General features: G+C 41.5%; 1 protein-coding gene across 1 annotated transcript in view; it reads right to left on the bottom strand.

The window, feature by feature from the left end:
• GTF3C3 (general transcription factor IIIC subunit 3) overlaps nt 1-17,011 on the bottom strand; it is a 371,442-nt gene that overhangs the window by 40,606 nt on the left and 313,825 nt on the right. Inside the window, exon 17 of the mRNA XM_085648757.1 lies at nt 598-750. Coding sequence (XP_085504883.1) covers nt 598-750 — 153 coding nt within the window. The remainder of the gene's footprint in view (nt 1-597; nt 751-17,011) is intronic.

The raw sequence follows: 17,011 nt of genomic DNA, 5'->3' as shown, positions 1-17,011 counted from the left end.
ATATGTAATCGTTGTGGATATTCATGCTGCGGTAGGTCAAAAAAAAATGTTAACAAACAAATATATAAATTTGATATAATTTTAAAATCTTGAGTGCTGAATCACCAATGATACAAGTTATTTGGAAATCTTGGTTTCCTTTTGGAGTATAGAGGGGCTGTACTTCAGGTTCGTTCCACCATTAGCCACTTATCATACTTTGCCAGATACCGTTGTTGACAAGTGCGGGACTTGCCTCAACTTCTCTCTGTGGGTTTTCAATATTGAAAAATAATGAAAGGCAAATATGCAAATTCATTAAAACACACTCAGAAACCCTTTAATGTGTGGCTTGTTCTACTATGCAGTGTTTTCTGGTGTTCAGCTTTGAATATGGTCAAGGTAGAATGAACAATTCCAAAAGGCATGAGGGAATTGACACTCACCTCCTTGGCTACTACATATGCCACAACATCTACGGATAAGATCCTTATTAACTACATAGAAAACCTTGTTTATGATGTCAACATGCAGAATTAGACTAATAAAACTACAGTGCAACTTGTGGTTAATAACTGAGCTTAGAAGTTAAATATAAAAGCATACAAGATGTTGTACCTCTAATTTAAGTGGCGGAACCTCAAGTGCTTTTTGGTAGAAATGAATTGCAAAGTGGACTAAGCCCAACTGATGAAGACCCCGGCCGAGGTTGTAGTAGGACTCTTGGCATGGGCCACGAAGATCCAGATATCTGGTCAGAAAAGAAAATCCCTACAGGAAAACACAAAATAATTACAGATATGACACATCTATAAATCTTTGCTAAATGCAGCTATTACAATTTTACTCAGTAAATTTATAAATATATGGTCTTGCAAGTAGTTATTCTAATATGATCCCAGAAAAAATCCACATCTAGAGACAAAACCTCAGCCTTATATTGACTTATGCATTAAATATTTTTGTCCACCTTTCTACTAATAACATCACTGCTTTGGTTCTGACAGCGTATCATGTCAGAAACCCTTTCAGAGGGCCATGCGGCATGCAGTGGCTACTGGGCCCAACCGTAGTGGTTAAGGCATTTAATTTCTGAAGTCCTGCGGTCCGACCTACTGTGGATCCTGAGTAACTGGGTCAAGTACACCTCCTGCATTTGACTCTCAGTGGTAGCAGAGGCTGAGCAGTCAAAGGATCTCTCAGGGGTATACAGTAAGTGCACAGGACTTAGAACTCAAAGAGCAAACAGAAAAACAGTAAATCAATATCCAGTCAAATACTTGCGTTTAGTATTTATTTCTAACTTTACATATGCAAAGGAATAATGATATACACAAGCAAATACAGTCCCCTTGATGTCTGGGGTCTAGTAGTTGTAAGGGAAATCCCTGTCCCACCCTCTTTCCTTGTAACGTGCTCAGGGTTATTCCCCACTCAATGGTGGCCACATCCAGGGAAAAAGCTGTACTCAAGTTTCCCTTTGAATCAGTCAAAACGATCTATGGCGTGTAGCGTCTTTAGCAGCGTCTCCAGAGGCCCACCAGACCCACTTCATGTCTTACCTGCTCATGTAGCATGGGACCGCTCAGCATTCCAGCGGGTGTCCTTAGTGCGGGCACCTGTAAATTCTTATGCTGTTAGAAGTTAGGCTGCTCATGGCCAAAGCAGCAGCACCCAGTGGCACAGGCTCTACCTCTTGAGGGGCGCTGCTGGCATCCTCAGTTATCGGAGCAGCTCCGGAAGAAGTGGTAAGTAAGCCTTCCCCGGGGGAAGGAAGGGGGGGGGGGGAGGAGGAAAATCCATTCTTCAGCTCCCGAATGGAGCCCAGCAAAGGTGCATCATCGTCTGCAGTGCTTGGGGCTAAGTTAGGGGCCATTCTCTTGCTGTGTGGGCTCGACTCGCCAAATGCAGGCTCAGTCTTGTCCTCAGGCAAAAACCCAAACTTCTTGGCAACTAGGTACTGGCAGACTCTCCCACTATACCAGGATTGTCAAGGTACTTGGTAAATCGGGCAGAGACTCCTCTGGCATAAACGCTTCCACCATGACGCTTACGAGTCCCAGTTCTCCTTCAGCAGCAACTTTACCGGTGGCACTTCCTGGCATACAGGGTCACCACAGCATGGCGATACGGGCATAGCAAGACATGCACGCTCAAAACACGACCCAGACCATGACGGCACTCTCCTGAAATTAGTAAGTGCCTGTGCTCCCCTTTTAAACATGGTCAAATTGGCATTTTTCTAATTGGCATATGTAATGTACCTATACCTCCCTAGTATATGGTACAAAGTATATCCAAGGCCTGTCAGCTAAAAGTCATTAGTTAAATTGCACCTATTGTGCCTTCCAACTCCATGACAGTGTAAAATATGGCTTCAGGCCAACGAGTTCAGCCAGACTGTAGCATGAAAAAAACTGCAATTCGACCAGTCTAAATTAACCCATATGACAAAACCTCCCTTTTAAATATTTATGTCACCTTACATAGGCTGTGTGGGCAACAAAGCAGGGTGCATGATGTTGAAAAGAGGGCCATGTAGAAATGTATTGTCACCATTTCCTTACAATGAATAGCACCCGTTTCCATGCCATCAGACGTGGATCAGTCATGAAAGATCATAGATGTCGTAACCCCTGCATGATGATGGCAATTATCTTGAGCATTTCCATATATGACAGATCATAGACTATAGTGTGCCTAATCTAATTTAGGATGGACTCCACAGAACAGGGAGGAGTGAAGCGTTGAGGAATCTGTGGTTGCAGAATTCACCAGAGAGTGTTAAGAAAGGTAAGTAACTTTTGATAGATACTACTAACTGCAGATTCCTCACCTTATGAATAGATACCAAAGCAGTACCTCCCAAGAAAAAGAGGTCCCAGAAGAAGTCTGAGAAAGTCATGCAGGACTGAGAGGGTAAAATGTGCCTCCCTATTGACTTGTCAAGGTAGTAGTGCCTGGTGAAAGTGTATACAGATGACCATGTAGCAGCCTGGCAGACATCCAGCACCAAACCACTCTGTACCAACACCATCATAGCTTCCTTGGCTCTGGTGGAATGAGCCTGTGAGCTTTTAGGGGGTTCCTTCTTGAACAGAGCATGGTATGCTTTAATACTTAGGTTGATCCACTTGGACAGGGTTAATGTCTACACTGCCTTTCTTTTCTTAGCACTGACAAAGCCCACGAAGAGATGATCATCCACTCAGTACTCCTTCATGGCTTAATGTAAAGCGGAGCATTCTATTTGGGTCCAACCAGTGAAATCTCTCTTGCTCCTTAAAGGGATGTGGCGGGAAGAAAAAGCGGACAGGGAAATGGACTGACCAATGTAGATAGTCGATACGACTTTCGGCAGAAACAAGAATGAATTCACAGCACCAACTTACAAGGGAAGAAGGTGGTGAACAGTAGTTGCGATGAGAAACACAGTTTTAATAGTCAGCAGTGTCAGAGAACAACTATACTTAGGCTCAAAGTGGATGTGCATTAAAAATGGTCCCACTGAGTCATAATTAAAAGTGTAAGAGGGAAAATGCATGTGAGCTCTTTTAGAAATCGTATAACAAGAGGTGACCTGAATAGTGAAAATTGGACAGGGAAACGTAAAGAGGCCAAAAGGGCCAACAAATAACTCTGATCATGCCTGGTGCTGAGCATTGCTGGACCACTGAAAAAAAACCACATATACATATATGTACAGTAGAGGGTCAATGCCGCACCAGACCACAAACTTTGCACAGAGACTGGGACAAATATAATGGGTAGAGGGATACCTGGTCACAAGAATAAAATCCACTTCTTCAGCAGGCAAGTCAAAAATGCTGAGTTGGTGCAAATTCATCTCCACACATGTAGGAATAGGATGTGGATATTTGGGAGCAGAACAATGCTCTGTTGCTGAGACACGAGGTCTGGATTGAAGGGCAAGTTCTCAGGCTCAACAGATCAGACCCTGTCCTGGCCCAATCCGCTGGTATGGGATGATCTGAGCCCAGTCCTTCCTGATCTTCCTCAGAACTTGGAACCGGTCAGTCAGGGGTAGGAAGGGTGTATAGGAGACCAGCGCTTTACTGTAGATGGAAGGTGTCTTTCTGGGAACCTCTATGTGAACTATATTAGACAGTAATGAGGACATCGCATTCTCTGCAGTGGTGAAAAGGTTCACCCAAGGCATCTCCCACTGGGCAAAGGTGCCTCGAACCACCTTCGGAAGAATATGTCATTCATGGTCCATCAACTGCTGCCTGCTGAGTTATTCCACCCAGTGAGTTCGCCAAATAGTTGGCTCCTAGGGAGTTTCCCTGAAGATCCAGCCATTTCCAAATGCAGAGTGTGTCTTGACACAGGTCCATGACTCCACACCACCCTGATTGATTCACTACAACATGGCAGTCATGTTGTCCGCTTAGGCCTGTACCAGCTTCCCTTAGATGGATGGGAGGAAGGCCTTTAGAGCCAACCCAATAGTGCGAGATTTCAGAAATTTTAAATGGAGCTTATGCTCCACTGGTGACTAAAGGCAATTAATTTCCAATTCTTCCAGATGACCACCCCAAAGCAGGAATAGTGTATTTATCACTATTGTGAGCTCTGGGTGGGATTGGGAGAACAACCTACTGCAAGACCGATTGGTATCCACCTTTCACCACTGTTGGTCCCGAGCAGCCTCCTCCGATGCTGTCTGAAAAGTAACCCCCAATTGTGTGCCCATTGGAGGCAGAGGTTCCACGGCAAGGTTATAATCCATACTTCTTATCCATCATCCCTATTTCTCATACTTACTTCTCATCCCTACATGTCATCCATCATTCATCAGCTCTACTTCTCATCCATCATCCCTATACCGCATTCATTATTGCTACTTGACATTCCTCATCTCTTAGACAAACTCACTTTAACATGTTGTTAAACACCCCTTCACCGTGATTGGCTGGCAACAGACAATCATAGTTAATAGAGAGGGCTGCATTCTATTGGTCTAGCCACTGAAAAAAGCAACCTTTTCAATGCATATGCTGGTTGAGGACAGGGGAGATTCAGTGTTCGCTTCCAGTGAATCCAAGGTTGAACAGCTATTCATTTTATTAAAGTATGCATACACAGGCCTCTGTGAAAAGCTCTGCTGGTTTGGGGAAGGCTGGGGGCCTCCAGGCTTGGGCCATCAATCAACACATGGCATGATGACTATACAACTCATCAGAAACCTTTCTGGTTTCAGTTTTATATGTAACAACTCTATCCTGGCATTGCTCTTCCTGGTTTCCTAACCAAATGTGGAAATTGGCTCTGGTGGTGGCGAGGTATTTTGACAGAGAGAGGATCAACTAGGTGTCATTGGCATAGGAAATGAGGTTAAGTAACTTGTTTATTAAAACCACACCACCTCAGATTGGTGCAGGTTATTTGAAACACTTGCACCAGACTCTAAAGGGATATCTGGTAACAACTTGAGGTACTGCAGGTTTGTGGAGACTTCAGTTTGATCTGACTTAAGAGGAACCGGTGTTAACAACTTGATGCAGGTTCATGAATAACTTTCCAGCCTAAAAAAATAAATAAAATCTTAATAGTAAAATCCATAAATATATTTGAATAAAATAACCTTTTACTAATTAACTTAAGTGTGTTTTTTAAGTAATATTGTCATTTTGCTTCTTTCTACCACAGCTTAGGGCTTTGTGCTTAACCAAAAGCAACAGATGTATAGTGCCACTCAAAAAGACAGTTTGAGCAGGGTGAAGACACTTGAATTAATCAGTGACTGCTAATACTTATGTATACTAGTTTTCTGTAGAAAACCCCCCACAATTAATGAACATTACACTATTGACCCATCATCCGATACCAGTTTTGGCATATTTACATATCCCATAGAAATCAAGCATAATTCATTAAAATAGCAAATATGTATGTATGTATATATACATACATACATTCAATCATCATTTGCCTTGAGGAGGTGGTGGTTCCAAGGGCACGGGTGTTGCCCAGGGCAACCCCGTATCATTTTATCAAAATACCCTGGGGAGGTGGCAGTCGCCACGGCTTTAAACTCCAGGGAGGGGGGCCCCATACAACCCCCTCCTATATGTTGTACACATGCCCCCAGTCAGATTACAAATAAAGCACAGACATTTTTTTGATAACATTTTCAGTGGGATTTGCGACTCGCTGCAAAGAATATTTATAAAATAAATGCTTTTTGACTCTGCAGGGTACCTGTGGCACCCAAACTTACCCCTCTCCCCATAGACCTGGAGGGTCAGGATGTTTTTATCTGCCCCTTTTTCTTTAAAGTTTTTTTCCTGTGATTCTGTTCAACCAAGTCACAAGATGGCTGCCAACACTTCCTGATTTGAAGTGTTGGCAGCCAATCAATCTCAGATTGGAAGGGGTTGCGGAACCTTCGCGTCCTTATATTGACAACTGGAAATTTCTTTAAATAACTCAGCAACTACTGAAAGGATTTACACCATTTAACAAATAGGTCACTTTCTGGAACAACAGCTACCTTTCTGCCAAATTTGGTGTAATTCCGTTCAGCAGTTTGGGCTGTAGCCTTGTTTAAAATCTCCTACGGAAATCAACATGGGAAAAATGTGTTTTGGGACCCCCCCCCTTTTTTTGGCCCGTTTGTCAGATCACAATGAAACTTTCCAGACAGCAGCTGATGTGAGCGTCAAACTAGTGTTGAAAATTTCGGAAAGATAAATCAAACAACGCCAAAGTTATTGGCAAAACAATAAACGCTCTTCCTATGGATGGAAACTACATCCTAGCTATAACTAACTGGTCGCCATTAGGGGATGGATGGATATATATATATGAAGACAAGTCCTGAACTCCCAATCGAGCTGGGGAGTCTAGAAACAGGTACGGACCACGAACCACACACGTTGCTGTTTGTCCAATGAAAATACGCCAAGCAGTTTAAAGTTTCATTTCTGATTTATTCCATTAAGTCAGACAAGTGTCCGCCTCAGACGCGTTTCGATCGCCTCCGCGATCTTGATCACAAGGATATATATATATATATATATATCTCATACATCATACTCCATTTGGCTCACCTTAGCTGACTGTTCTGGCGCTCTTGGGCGGAGCGAGACCCCACGGCCAAACCCAGCCGTCATGCATACAACACTCCTCTCCAACAGGAAAAGAAATGGGTCGCACTCCTGGGTAGGTTAGATTTTCCTTTTTACTGTAGTTCAAACAGAATAAATTTTTGCCAAAAAACAACAGAAACCAACACGTTTCCGTCTCGCTGACACCTTGTTCATGGTAATGCTCGCAGTTGCACTTCCGCCAATATCTACATTTTGGTACATTGCCAACAACATCATCATTTCCTATCTTACAAAACTAGGCATTATGGGAGATGTAGTTTCAAAAATAAAATAAAATAAAAAATAAAGTGAAAAAAAGTGTATGGAAACATCTGGTCCCCCCTATAGAGTGGGGAGGTCGTCTGCATCTGATTAATCGTTAGTCACATGGAGGCTGAACCCTGGTCCAATGATTACACCTATCCTCAACAGCGTGAGGCAGCCCAAGGGGGCAACGGCTAAGGCAGCAAGTCGAACGGCGCCCAGTTTCTCAATTTTCGGCTTGTAAAATCTGCCTAGGTTTAAAGGTGAGATGAGGACAAAAAAAAAAAAAAAAAAAAAAGAAAAAAAGTGTACTGAGTGTTGATAATTCATTAAAAAACCCCAGTGTGTAGACCAACCAAGCTCCTTTTGTATACTTAACAATTCATCCCAGTATGTTATTGGTCCTCACGCCGGATCATATTGATTTGCTAAAATTATGATTATCAATCAAATCCTCTAGTGGGTTAGGTCCCGGTTATTATTAATTATTTACATATTACAGTATCCTCCTCCAGTGGAGAAATTCATTATAAGTAACCCATACTACCCCCCTTTCTTTAGGTCATTGATCCATGTTTATCGTGCTCCCATTGGTAACTAACTATTGAAATTATAGTTTGTTTTAATATTGAGCTTGGTGTTTTATATGTGATATTTGTCATAAAGAGAAAAGCTAAAAAAAAGTGAATGAAAAAAAAAATAATAAACTGGATTAAAAAATATTAGTATCAGGAAGCAAAACTCCCACAGGTCATTCAAAACCGTTGTCTTACGATCCCTTATAAATGTAAAATATGTTTTTCACTTTGGTTCAAGCCATATGGTGTGAATGTCCGCAGGTCAGGAATATGGCAAGATTCTCTGTCTTAATTTTCTTTCCCCGTCACCGCCTCTTTCTAGACGGGTGACAGTTTCAATTGGGAAGAATTTTACTTGCTTCCAGTCTCCTCGGTGATTTGACTCCATATGTTTAGCTACCTCATTACTGCGGTCCTTGTTTTCAGTTGCTCTAACGTGTTCCAAGATACGTTTCTTTAGTTCACATATTGTGCTTCCTACATATTTCAGGAGGCACGGACATTTGTTTACATATATTGCATACTGACCTTTACATGTGATTAGTTCTTCAATTTTCCGAAATTTTCATTGGCATGTCTTACTTCTTGGGTGTTTTTAGCAATTTGACACTCTTTGCAACTGTGACATTTTACAAATCCCTGTGTTGAGCCACTGAGTTGCGTTACTGTTCTTTTTTGGAAATGACTGTGAACTAATCGATCTCTCAAGTTTTGGTCTTCTAAATGTTACATTAGGTTGTGTCCCCATAATTTGCAATGCAATTAGATCAAGTTGGAGGAATTCCAATTTTTCTTCAATATTTCTTTGATTTGTTTTGATTCTTTTCAATTCGTAATAATCAGCTGAATTGTTTCCGGATTATCAGTCTTACTTGGTGTTCTTATTTTTAAAATTTCTTCTGTGTTCTTCAAATCGGATTTTCCCAGCTTTTTCTTATCAAGTTATCAGGATATCCTCTTCGTTTGAATCTTTGTGCTGTCTTTTTGCCATTCATCAGTTTCAGTGCAGAATCTTCAAATTCTTAAGAATTCACCATACGTAATATATTTAGAATTAAAGGTTGCTGATGGAAACTCTCTGCGTGGAGTGTCGCATTTGTTGCTGTTTCCTTTCGATATAACTTGTGTATTTGGGTGTCCCATATGTAAATTTCTGTGTCCAAAAATGTTACCCTTGTTTGGCTAATGTTGTAGGTGAATTTGAAGTTGGGTGGTGTTGTGTTCAAGATGTTGAAGCATTCTTCAAATGCATCTTCGGGTCCATCCCAGACAATGAGGAGGTCATCAATGAACTTTAGCCACATGATTGTTTTGTTCAGAAATCTGTCATTGTCTGGTTGCCAGGCCAATTTCTGCTCCCACCAGCCCATTGCTAAACAGGCATAGCTTGGACTAAAAGAAAAGCCCATTGTTCTGCCTTTCACTTGTGTGTAAATTTCATCACCAAAGAGTAAAAATTTTCAGGTTTCAGTCAGACAGCTTTATCATTTGTGTTGAGCATAATGGATGTTCTGTCCTTCAGGAAATGCTCACAGGCTGAGATACCAATCTCATTTTCTATATTTGTATACAGCGACACCACCTCCTTCGTGATTATTCTTTGTCTCTTGCTACAGTGTCCCATTCAGATGTCTTAGTAGGTCACTGGTATTTTGATATAAGAGCTGAGATTTAAAACAAAGGGCATCAGAAAATAATCAACATAATTTGCCACCAGTTCAAAAAGTTGTCCTTTGGCTGATATTTTCGGGCGTCCCGGTGGTTTAGTCGGGTGCTTATGTATCTTCGGTAGGAAGTACATAGTTGCAGTTATTGGATATTGTGTTGTTAAATACCTGTATTTGTCGTCATCAATTATATTCATTGTTGTCCACTCCTTCAATTTTTTATCCAATTTGATTTTCATATTAGGAGATGGGTTGGTTCGCAATCTCTCATAGTAATTGATATTTTTCAATTGATCATGTGTTAAATGTTAAATGTTAAATGTTAAATGTTACTGGATTTCTAAAGCGCATGGCTGCCCGTGAGCGTCCTAGCGCTGAATGAGTACAGGTGGAGTCGTAAGGGGGGTTTCACGGGAACAGCCAGGTTTTCAGAGATTTTCGGAAGGCCAACAGATTAGGCTGTGCACGAATGTCAGGAGGGAGGGAGTTCCATAATTTGGAAGCGTTATAGGAGAAACGCCGACCTCCTGATCGTGCTCTCTTGATCTTGGGTGGCAGAGTTAAATGAGCATTAGAGGATCGGAGAGGTCTAGAAGTGGTGTAAGGAGTCACCAGGTCTTTAAAAATGGGAGGGGCCTTGCCGTTGAGGATTTTGTGCGTGAGACAGAGCGCCTTAAATTGCACTCTTTCTACCACGGGTAGCCAGTGGAGTGCTTTGATAGCTGGCTTGAGCGAGCACCGGCTCTTGGTGTTGGTGAGGATCCGTGCGGCCGCGTTCTGCACCACCTGCAATTTGGTAGTGACTTTCCGCGGGGCACCCAGAAACAGTGCGTTGCCATAATCCAAGCGTGACAGGATGAGGCCTTGGATAAGGAGTTTCCTTGATGGAAAAGGGAGTAATGGCAGAATTGTTCGGGCGGATCGCAAAAAAAGTGCCTCCTTAATGTAATCAGACTTATCCCAGATGATGATGTTACCTCCTTTGTCCGCAATCTTGATTTCAATTTGGTTACCCTGAGTTACATCTAATAATTCTTTTCTCTCCTTCATGTTCAAATTGCCAATATATCTTGTTTTTTCAATTTATAAAGATCTTGTATAATCGCTTCATGAAAGGTATTAATCTGGTTTCCTGCCGCTAGTTGCGAATGAAAGCGCAATGTTAGTCTTTTGCTGCTCAATCTGGCTCCTATTTGAGGACGCACTTCCTCCAGATTCATGTCCTCTGTGTCTTTTGTCACATCCAAATTAATCAATGTCAGCAGATTTGCAGAGTCTTGTGCTGATAGGATAGAACTTGGTTTCTCAATTGTCCTTTTAAAGTTTTTCATTTGCAGATTTTCTTTAAAACTCTTGGCCAATTTAATTTTTCTTACATATTGATAAAGATCAATCCTAGTTTGCGCTATATCCATATGAGCAATAGGACAAAAATGTAAACCATGTTTCAATAGTGATAATTATGATTCCATCATCTTTCTTTTGTAAAGATTCACAATCGCCAGTTCTTGTATTTGATCTAAAAGGTTTTCTTCTGTTGCATGCTCCTTGTTGTTGTGCCCACCTTTTCTGATCCACTGGCCCCTCTTTCCTCTTCTGACTTGTTTCCCTATGCCCGGGACCTTCCTCTTCCCCTCCCTCTGTGACCTTGCAGCTGTGTGCTCATGTTTTGCTCCCACTGATGTTTTTGATGCACCAGCCGCATATCCCGTAAAAAAGTGTGTTTTGTTGTAGCCACTATTGGGTCCATCTCACCTTCACTGGCATCAGTTGAGCTTAGGGAGGAAACACTACTTGATATGTTGGTGATATTTATCTTGTTGCTTTAACAAGTCAAATTTTCTAGCATACGTGAAAATTCTCTCTTCCGGGTAGTCATCTTTGTCTTGCAGAAAATTTTGTACGCTTGAATAGTTGGACAGATTCCTCATGTCCTTCAATCTGCTGTTCCAATTCAGCCTTAAATTTGCTCATTTATGGATGTAATTCTACTGTTGTTAATTGTTTTTCCAATTCTTGTAGTTGTTTCTTGATTTTATTTAATGCAATTTCAATATGTTTGACCAATATCACCATCAAACCCATCGATGAATTCAGAATGTGATCCCCCAATTCTTGCAACAGTTTATTACTTGAGTCCTGATGACTAGGCATTAAAGTGATTCTTAGCCCTCTCGGTACTCTTTGTACCTCCAGATATTTCTCTAAAGTGATAACCTTCCACCATATATTTATTTCTTTTTTTGACAAAGCTTCAGTTTGTTTTTGATATCCGTTTTTTTTTTGAGAGAGAGCTTCATGTTCACTACCACTAGCTCTACTCATATCTTGTTCAAAGAATGAGGTAGATAACATCAATTCATTACGTTTCACTTCTCGTTTCTCCATTTCTGTTGTTCTCCATTATTTGCTATTTTTAGATGACTTTATAATCCTTGTGTATTCTATGAATAACCTCTCTTCTGTTGTATCAAAAATGCATTCTCATACACATAGCCATCGGTCTACAATGAAACCATTCGATTTGGCCATTCTTCCGGGTTGGTGTTGGATACTTCAGGCCAACCAGCAGACAGATTTGTCATCCAATCAAGCAAAAAGTCTTTTGGCTTACCTACTTGGCGGTATCGCGGTTTCCTCAGCCCTTCGGTTTTGGAAATCGGGTCCCCGTTGTACGAATTTTAGCGGATCCCGTTATTCCAATGTGCCGGCGGTCACCAAAGTCAGCATACTTTATCATACTCCATTTGGCTCACCTTAGCTGACTGTTCTGGCGCTCTTGGGCGGTGCGAGACCCCACAGCCGCCATACATACAACACTCCTCTCCAACAGGAAAAGAAATGGGTTGCACTCCTGGGTAGGTTAGATTTTCCTTTTTACTGTCGTTCAAACAGAATAACTTTTTTACTGAAAAACAACAGAAACCAACGCATTTCGGTCTCTCTAAGACTTTGTTCACAGTAACGCCCGCATTTGCACTTCAGCCAATATCTACATTTTGGTACATTGCCAACAACATCATTATTTCCTGTTTTGCAGAGCTAGACATTATGGGAGATTTAGTTTCAAAAATAGGGAAACTAAATAAAGTGAAAAAAAGCATACTGAAAGTGTTGATAATTCATGAAAAAACTCCAGTGTAGAGACCAACCAAGCTCCTTTTATATACTTAACAATTCATCCCTCCTCAGCTTTAAGAGGGGCATTTTACACAGTCGCATCTGACTTGAAAGGGACATCTGATAACACCTTGAGTTATTGCAGCTTTGTAATAGACTTGTTAACCAGTTGTGTCTGACTCGAGGGGGACATCTAGTAAAGTTTTGAAGGGCTGCAGCCTTGTTGACGACTTCAATATGTTGCTTGTGAATCAATAGGGACATATAGTAATGACTTGAGGTACTGTATCTATACAAAAGTCCAGACCTTTTGCCTTTGCCAGTGCTCATTAGGGCTGGTGTTAGACCTTTTGATGTTGCTAAGATTACTACTATACTTACTTAAAGAATCTTTCAGCCATCCCTCTTCATTCAGTCACATTTTTCTTCTGCCAACTACAGCGTACAGCATACAGCAGTGGGTCAGTCCACTACATCAATTGGCTGACAATACTGTAAGTGGCGGCATTCTGCACTTTCACAAGGAGCACATTGACACAAATTAGTTCCTTTTAATATCAGAGACTACTGTGACAAAGTGTACTTTGTAATACCAATAAAACATATTTGCTTCTAGCCTGTTTATTTGTTATGCGGGCGATGTCTCGGCAGCTCCTCAAAACAATCTTTTGAAAAGAACCAGCAGCGTGGCAGCCAATGATAGACTTATTGTCAGTCTCATTGCATAGTCAGAAGTGAAAACTAGCTCTGCATTAGGTCCTTTCTGTCTTGCATGGTGTGTTCTTGCTTCCAGCAGGAGTAACTGGAAGTGAAAGTTTGACCTTTTCAAAGAAAGAAGCAAAGGTTAGATGGAGGGATAGGGTTTTCTTCCCAATCCAAGATGGCGAGAATGGAAGACTGGGATAGCATTCTGTTACTCCTCTATATAAGCTATGATGTGCTATCCCCAGGATATGGAGGGCTCCCCATATCCTGGGCACATCATTTCTAATCCTCATACTCAGGAGGATTCACCAATCAGCACCATTAAACAGTTGAACTAATTGTTTTTTAATGTGTACCAGTGAGTGCAGGAGTCTAATCCCTTTGTTGGACTATATACTCCCCCACATAAGACACAGCATTTTTGATGTTCAATTTGCACTTCACTCCCTGGTCTCCAGTACTCCTGAATGCTCCAGCTCTGCTCCAGTACTTGCACCAGTCCTGCTGGAGTCCTTGCATCAATCCTATTCCAATTATCTGCTCCAATCTGCAGCTCCAGGAACCAACTCTAGTCTTTATCGCTAACCATCAGCCCCATTCAACCTACGAGCTTTTGCTGTGTTTTCATCTGTGAAGTTTTTACCAGTCTAGCTTTCCTCACTGGGGCTCATTCCTGAGGGCATTTGCTGCCGAACGCTCTCAGCACAAGCAGCATCATTGATTTCTCTTTAATTTTGTTTTCTTTTAATAAGTAAGGTCGATCATTACGATAGGACTTGCTTCATGAGATATAACTACTGCATGATCTGCATAGAAACTGGCTTCTTCTCGGGCAGTCCTAGACCAATACGTTGGGTCAAGAAAGATGTCATTGTAATCCAAACCTTGACACTGTGATAAAGGCACTGAAGCGTTGCCATGAAATTGCTATATTCAGTGCACAGCAACGTTTTTTGTTTTTCAAAAACAAACTCCCAAAGTGGAGTGCTAAACAAACTTTCTGCTTAAGGCACTGAGGCTTTGGATGTGGGCACCATGTTGCACAGTAAACGATGTTGCACGGTAAAAAAGCAAGCAGTTTAAAAGAAAATTCTCAGAGTGGGAATTCGTTATTGAAATCTTAAAAAAACAAATGTCTCTAACGCGGCGAAAATTGTTGCTCAGTGCCTGGTAGTCATTTATGTGTTTTCCTGTTCAGGACCAACAGGCTTTCCTTGGTGGCTTACAACAGGGAAAACACATGCATTGCCACTTCCTTCCTAACTAGTCGAGTGGTCTGTCAGTCAGGCCATCTGTCAAAGGTTTCCTTCAAAAGACAGCCTTTCTCCAGAAAATCCTATCAACATTACTACTAGAGAAATGAAGTATCAACGATAACGTCAATCCATCTACTGACAGTTCCCTGGATTTTTTAAGCACTAGAAAGAACTAGCCCATTAAGGAAAAGTAAGTAGTACAGAAAAGTATCAGTTGCATACGGTGACAGCTAAGAGATTATGCAAAGTGCTAGAAGATACTGGCAGATATAGTAACTCAGAAATCAAAATAATTTATAATTTAGCCTTAAACTGAAAAAATGGTTAACCAATCGTGATTTGAATATTATGCAAAGCGTATATCATCTTGAACTAATGTGCAACTAGAGAGGTCTTTAAAATAGCCAAGGAACTTTCTCATCTGGCTTTTGGTGACAATACAATTACTTCTTCTATGCATCTAAATCCAAAGTATTTACTTTAACTTTGACTTGGCACCACCTGTGTCACCATTACCTAGTGATGGTCTGGAAGATACAGAGGGCCCGATGTAGAGTTTGGGAGATGGGTTACTCCATCCCAGATGTGATGGGAATCCCACAAGCCTTATTAAAAGTGCCATAGGATATAATGCACTTTTAATAAATAGCATGGGATCTCCATCACATTTGTGAAAATTTAAGCCATCCACCAAACTACTAAATAAGGCTCAGAATGACTAAACCTGGAGTCATCCATACATACATAATATGCCGAGGTTTAAAATAGCTGTGAGTCTGGCTATTAAGCCAAGATCCGCTTTGGTTCTGTGTCCAGCAAGGATTTTCATACAGTGATTATTTAAATAGTACCAGTTCTCACCACTCTTATTAACACCTGTTTTTGCAACGCTTCTTATTCCCACTTGCTGGAAACAAGCCATTGTAGTTTCACTGCTTAAGAAACTCTTAGCAGCTGCCGACATTCTCAGCAATTTCCACCCCGTCTCCGAATTGTCTTTTTTTTCAAAAATCAAGGTAAGAGAAGTTAACAATACACTCTTAAACTTCTGTGAAACTTCTGTGAGACATGGCGCAAGCTGGCTTCTGGGCATCTCACTAAACCAAAATTACATTTGTATTCTTTATGGATACGTTTCATATGATACTGCTAAGTTAGGTGTTGCAGTACAGATTTGTCAACTGCATTTGACAGTGTCTCTCATTCAGCCCTTATTTCCGATGGATATTTCTAACTGCTGATTCTTCAGTCTCTCCTTTTTGCGTTTTTTTGCCAACACCAGAAAATCTTCAACAGCCGAAGACTGTGCTCAGGAAATGTTCTCCTCACCCCAAATAACCGACTGCAGGAAGCTGATGTCGGCCACTGATCCTAAAAATGGCTGGTGTTTAGGTACAACTCAAATTCATGCAAGAAACGATTCCTGATGCATCTGATGTCGTTAGGGAATGGGAGGTCAAACCATACACCGCTGAGCACCAAACGCTAAGTAGGTGGCAATCATAGCATTGGACCTGCTCCAATGGGTGTTGTTGTGCAGCACCTCAATGATTTGAGCTGCATACAAGCTCCACCGCTGTGCATCAAAGTCAGGTTCTTTCTTGACTCTATCCGCGTCCTCAGGCGTGGAGCTAGACAATAGTTCAAAGTGATAGAGTGCAGATATCTAGTTTGAGACCTTTTTAGATGGGAAACAAGGCCATTCCAGACAACAAGGAGGTGGGAGGGCAATGAGAAATTTGCAGTTAGAGTATCCACCAGAAAGAGTGTTACCGAAGGTAAGTAACTTGTTCTTCTGATGGATACTTCTAACTGCAGAATAATCACAATGGATATGTCTAACAGTAGTACGCTCACGTTTGGAATAGATAGCAGAGCAGTACCTCCCCGGGTGGTGGGTCTGTAGACTGGCTCAGGCAAAAAATCCTGCGGGACTGATTGGCCAAAATGCCCTTCCCTTTGGACCAGGCTATAAAGGCAGCACTGCTTCATTAATGTATGTGCTGATGTCCACGTTGCTGGCTAGCATATGCATGGAACAGGCATTCTGCGTGCTAGCAAGCGCAGTGGAAGCAGCCATGGCCCTTGTGTAATGGGTCCTCAGCTTTTCCAGAGGCTGCTTCCTGGCAAGTGCGTAGAAAAGTTTAAAGTAGAAGATTAGTCACCTTGACAGATTCCTTTTATTCAATTACTTGCCTTTCTCTGCCCCCGAGTACCCCCAAAAAGCTGATTGTCCCCCCAATGGTCTTTGGTGCAACTGAAGTATAAGTTCTAGGTTTTTCTCTGGTCCAACCAAATGAGTCATTCATTTTCATTTCAAAACTTTA

Source organism: Triturus cristatus, chromosome 3_2, assembly GCF_964204655.1.
Source record: "Triturus cristatus chromosome 3_2, aTriCri1.1, whole genome shotgun sequence".
Taxonomy (NCBI): Eukaryota; Metazoa; Chordata; class Amphibia; order Caudata; family Salamandridae; genus Triturus; species Triturus cristatus.
This window is presented reverse-complemented; position numbering and strand designations above follow the sequence as displayed.